General features: G+C 38.0%; 2 protein-coding genes across 2 annotated transcripts; one reads left to right on the top strand and one right to left on the bottom strand.

Annotated features, from left to right (window-relative positions):
• The first annotated feature begins 1,217 nt into the window (after positions 1–1,217).
• On the top strand, positions 1,218–2,825 carry LOC133192894 (uncharacterized). Its single transcript, XM_061328901.1, has one exon. The coding sequence runs from the start codon at positions 1,227–1,229 to the stop codon at positions 2,823–2,825; it is 1,599 nt and encodes a 532-aa protein (XP_061184885.1). The 5' UTR covers positions 1,218–1,226.
• A 280-nt stretch (positions 2,826–3,105) lies between these two features.
• On the bottom strand, positions 3,106–3,954 carry LOC133192895 (zinc finger protein 616-like). The gene has a single exon (XM_061328902.1). It carries the CDS (start codon positions 3,952–3,954, stop codon positions 3,106–3,108), a length of 849 nt encoding a protein of 282 aa, XP_061184886.1.
• Between the last annotated feature and the right edge of the window lie 845 nt (positions 3,955–4,799).

Raw genomic sequence — 4,799 nt, forward strand, 5'->3', positions numbered from 1 at the left:
GAAAACATTGGATTGAAATTCTAGTTTGAAATTCATTTTCAATCCACCTGAGCTGTTTTCAAACGCAGAGTGTGAATGTATGATCCAAAAGACAAAATAAATTAAATTCCCAAATACATGTTGTTTGAAATTCATATTTATCATTGTTTATATGAGTTTTTACCCTGTAAGTTTGAGGACACGTAAAAGTCATAGACGGCAGAGATTATTTTTTTTCAGGAAATGGCTATTTTATTCTAGATGGGGGGGGGGGGGGTTAAAAATTGTTGAGTCAGATTATGCCTTCACATGACAAAATATATTTATTTCTAGGATGACAAGAGGTATTTTCTTCAGTTTTATCTTCACTGAAAAATGTTTGACAATCAGAAACAGGGAGAGGTCGTCCAAACTAAAAAAAAATACTTTCTTTTTTATTTCCAAGATCGCCCCCCCCCCCCCCACACACACACACACACATGCATGTGTATACCTAACAGAAATCAAATACTCAATATTTGTCCCTTTATATTTCTTTAAAAACACTGGACAGAAATTCTGAGTTATATATTTAAACTTCAAAATATCCCGAAATTGAAATTATTTGTCGTCTGGGTCATTCAGTAACACATTGCCTAGGTGGATTGAAAATGAATTTCAAACTAGAATTTCAATCCAATTTTTTCTCGGAAATCCGTGCCGAATTGTACCCGCCCATTCCATTGTCTTTCATGAAATGTTTTGATTGTAAGAGATGGAAATGACGTAAGCTGCATACTCCGTATTTCCAATTTTGCCAGATACATGTAATGTTCCGCGGTCTTAATTGATAAATATGGTATAGATACATATTTGTAAAGTACTTAAGTTCATGACTTGACCATGCATTGCGTAATACATAGCAGAGTTCTGCATGGCAGTGGTGTTTGGAACCCATGGACCAGGAAAGAATTGAAATTGATCCTGCTAGAGCTAAATTTATGAGCAATTCTCTCTGGATGTTATTAAAACATGGAAGTTTTTCCTCGGGTGAAAAGGAAGAGGATGTGCCATATGTGTTATAGATAAATTATAGATGGTTCTTGAAAAATAAATACTTCGAGACTTTGTGTGCTGCAATATGAGCTATCTTTTAAACTGAAAATTTTCATTGAATGTCGAAAATTTTGTTCTGTCGATCGTGATGTGACTAACGGCTTAAGTTTGAACATTGCTTGGAGTTTAAGTTATTATATTTTGTTGTTTACATGTCGGTTTCACAATTAATGGATGAACAACAGCAAGACGATTCTAATTGTCCAATATGTGCTTATCAATTTTCCACTCCAGATAAAGTTCCGAAAATTTTACCCTGCTCTCACACGTTCTGCAGTCCTTGTATCGACAATATTATAGCCGCCACTCCTTCCAATTCAGACTCCGCTGTAAAGTGTCCAATCTGCAGGCAGGACATCTTCATTTCGAAAGATGGGGTCCAGGGATTTTTTGACAATTATTTTAAATCCGCGCCAAAACAAGAGGAGATGTGTGATATCTGTGGTGCACGAGAGGTACGAAAGCTGAAGCACTGTCATGAATGCAACAGTATTCTGTGTAGCGTTTGCCACAAAAGTCACCATCACAAAGATGAGAAAAAATTCGGCGATTACGACGAGGACAGCGACGAAGAAAACGATGGTCATCGTGATTTGCGAATTCTCCGAAGAATTGGAAATGCTTATCGAAGTACTGTGAAGTCTGCATTCTTCGCTTACCTCAGTACGTCATTCAAATGTAATAATTTTGAGCGTATTCGAAAGATAATTCCAGATGACAAAAACGAGTGCTGGGTTCTGACAAATAGACCATTCGTAGCCACATTTTCCCGAAATGGCCAGGAAATGTACAGAAAATATGTCGAAAACGTACTCCAAGACATAGCTCGATTTAGTGATGGTACACTTGTTTTAGCCTTCTCTAGTGGTGATATTCTGTTGCTGCGGGGGCAAGAATTAAGCTTAGCAACAACCACAGAAAACAGCGTCCCCATCTCACTGTACGCGTACGACGATGGTCGTCTGCTAATTGCTACGCGGCCTCACTCTAGTAACACCCATTTAAACAACAGCGGTCTATATATCACTGACCTGATAAAGAAGAAGATCCGGCCACTTTATGTGTACAATCTTTGTGAAGAGTCATCAATGACTGTAAATGAAAAAACCGGACAGGTCGCTCTCTGCGAAACGACAAAAAAGTGTGTTTATTTCGTAAGTACAGACAAAAAGTTCAAGTATCCTAAAGTGAAGAAATATACAGGAAAGAGGGGACTACAAAGACTTGAGCAATCAGAAGATAGTATTAATATCACGAATAGCTACCCTTTCCAACCACAATCAATTGCAAGTGACCAGAATGACAACTTCTACATACTGGATGCAGGGACAAACCTAATCCATGTAGTGGACGAGGAAGCAACGTTTCAATCCATTGTTCTAGCCACCATGTTTGGCAGTATAAGTTGTTTCAACGTGGATTCACATGAAAATTTGTGGATAGGCGACATCTCTGGTCAGATCAGAGTGTTCAGAATGGAGCGGTACAATTTTCTTGGACCAGAAGAAACAGACACTAGATCAGAGGAAGAAACAGACATAGACCTACCAATTGGTGGTGGTGGCCCGGTGTCTATGGAAGACCTCGGCATGATACGTTTGCTAAGAGTTGGACGGTCAAACTCGGGAGGATTAGAGCTTCCTGAAGGATTTGATCTTGGTAGTGGACTAAGGGAGATGTTGTCTGGTTCGTCATCGAATCGAGAGGAGCCGACTCGAATTCGAGACAATTTCATAAGAAACACATTTTAATTACCAAAATCCAATTATGTAAATAGAATTTGTACATGCAAGTTTCATAAAAGGAAAAAAAAAGACTTTTAGATTGCTTTTCTGCAGACTTGGTATGTTCTTTAAAACTGAAGTTTTGCAGTGAGTTAACATTAGTGCAGTATTGTAGTCCAAAATTTAGTTTCCATTCCTAGACATTTCCTGGAAAACGACATTCTTCCTTTATAATACGCCGCCAAGAGGAAAATTGAATCTATTTGAAACAGTGTGTTCGAGAAGATCGAATGTAATTGTTTCATTCTCAAACTGGAGGATGTGAACTGTTCACATCCTCCAGATTGAGATGCCTAGAGACAAAGAGGGATCTAAGGTAGTGTTCAGGTTTGAATGCCTTTCCACACTCTGGGCAGATCTTTGCTTGTTTGTCATTATGGTGGGTGAGTTTATGGGTGTATAAACCACACCTCTGACTGAAGGACATCCCACATGAATCACACATATAGGTCTTTTTATTCAGGTGGATTTTCTCATGTTCTTTCTTCCCACTTCCTGTTATGAAAGCCAGATCACAGTACTTGCATTTAAAGGGCCTGGCTCCCAAATGTGACCGCTTGTGAGCAGCCAGGGACTGCCGAGCACGAAAGGATTTACCACAATCGTCACACAGGTAGTGCCTGTCATTGGAATGAGAGTTCATATGAAAAGTTAAATGACACTTTTCGGTAAAACCTTTGCCACAGCTATTACAGATATGTGGAAGCTGTGCCAGGTGTTTTTTGGCGTGTCTGGTTATACTGTCTTTTGAATTGGTAACAAAGTTACAAAATCTACATGGAAACGTCCCCGTGTCATCGTGTTCCAATTTGTGACGATACAAAGCCATTGCCTTCTTGAATATTTGTCCGCATAAATGACATATCAGATCATTTGAACTCTTGTCACTCTGTGATGCAGAGGTGGGAATGTCAGTTGATGTATTAATTTTAGAAGCACTTTCTTGTTCCACGTTTGTGCACTCAAAACGAGAAGAGCCTGTTTCTATGTCTTGTTGCTGAACATAATTTGAGGATAACTTGCTCAGCTCACTACTCGGTGGACTCATTCCACTTTGTTCAACATTGATTTCAGTAGTATTTTCTGAAACTGTCATTTCTTTTTTGAACAAGAATCTTGATTATTTTTATGCATTTCCAAATGCTTTTCGAAATTTTTCTGCTATGCAAACACTTTGTCACAAATCCAACAGTTAAAGCTAGTTTCCTCAGGTACCTCTGGGGCACTGCAGCTGTTCTTTTCATTATGATATTGTAAGGTCTCATCTGAATCAAATCCATTTCTGCAAGTCCCACACAAGTAGACTACAGACACCTTATGAATAGCTGTATGGGTAGACAACTCCTTTTCAGTACGGAAAAAACTGAACTGAATTGAACCTGACAAAGTTTACATGTTCTACTTTCAACTTCATTTATCCCACTTGCCACATTCCTATCATTCTTTGTATTAATACTAGATTCCGGTTTTGAAGAACTTTTTCTTCTGGTTTCCAAAGCAGGTCTTACGGACTGAAAATCATTAATTCTAAGATGCTTCTGTAGTATATCTCGCTTTTTACATAATTATGATGTCACAAATTTTACATCGAAGTTTCTTCCCAGCATCAATGACAGCATCTCATCAAAGTTTTTCTACTCTTCAGTTGTTTATCACAAAACAAACAATTATGTCTAGATAACTTTTCTTTTTCTTCAGTTTTTCCATTTCCACATTCCTCCTCTTCAATAGAATTTTTCTTTCTTCTCCTCTTTTCAACTAATTCAGCCCTCATTCCTAATTTTTCTCTTGTTTGTTTACTCTGATTATTTATTTCATCTCGTTGAATGATTTCGTTATATTTACTCTCTTTCTGACCAGATCTTCTAAGATTCTTCCCTTTCCTTTCAAACTCTGATCGTAGTACGACTCTAATGTCATCATTCTTTTCTGTACCCTGTA

The sequence above is a fragment of the Saccostrea echinata genome, unplaced genomic scaffold (assembly GCF_033153115.1).
Source record: "Saccostrea echinata isolate AGI-Se365-2 ecotype Australia unplaced genomic scaffold, CSIRO_AGI_Sech_v1 ptg000025l, whole genome shotgun sequence".
NCBI lineage: Eukaryota > Metazoa > Mollusca > Bivalvia > Ostreida > Ostreidae > Saccostrea > Saccostrea echinata.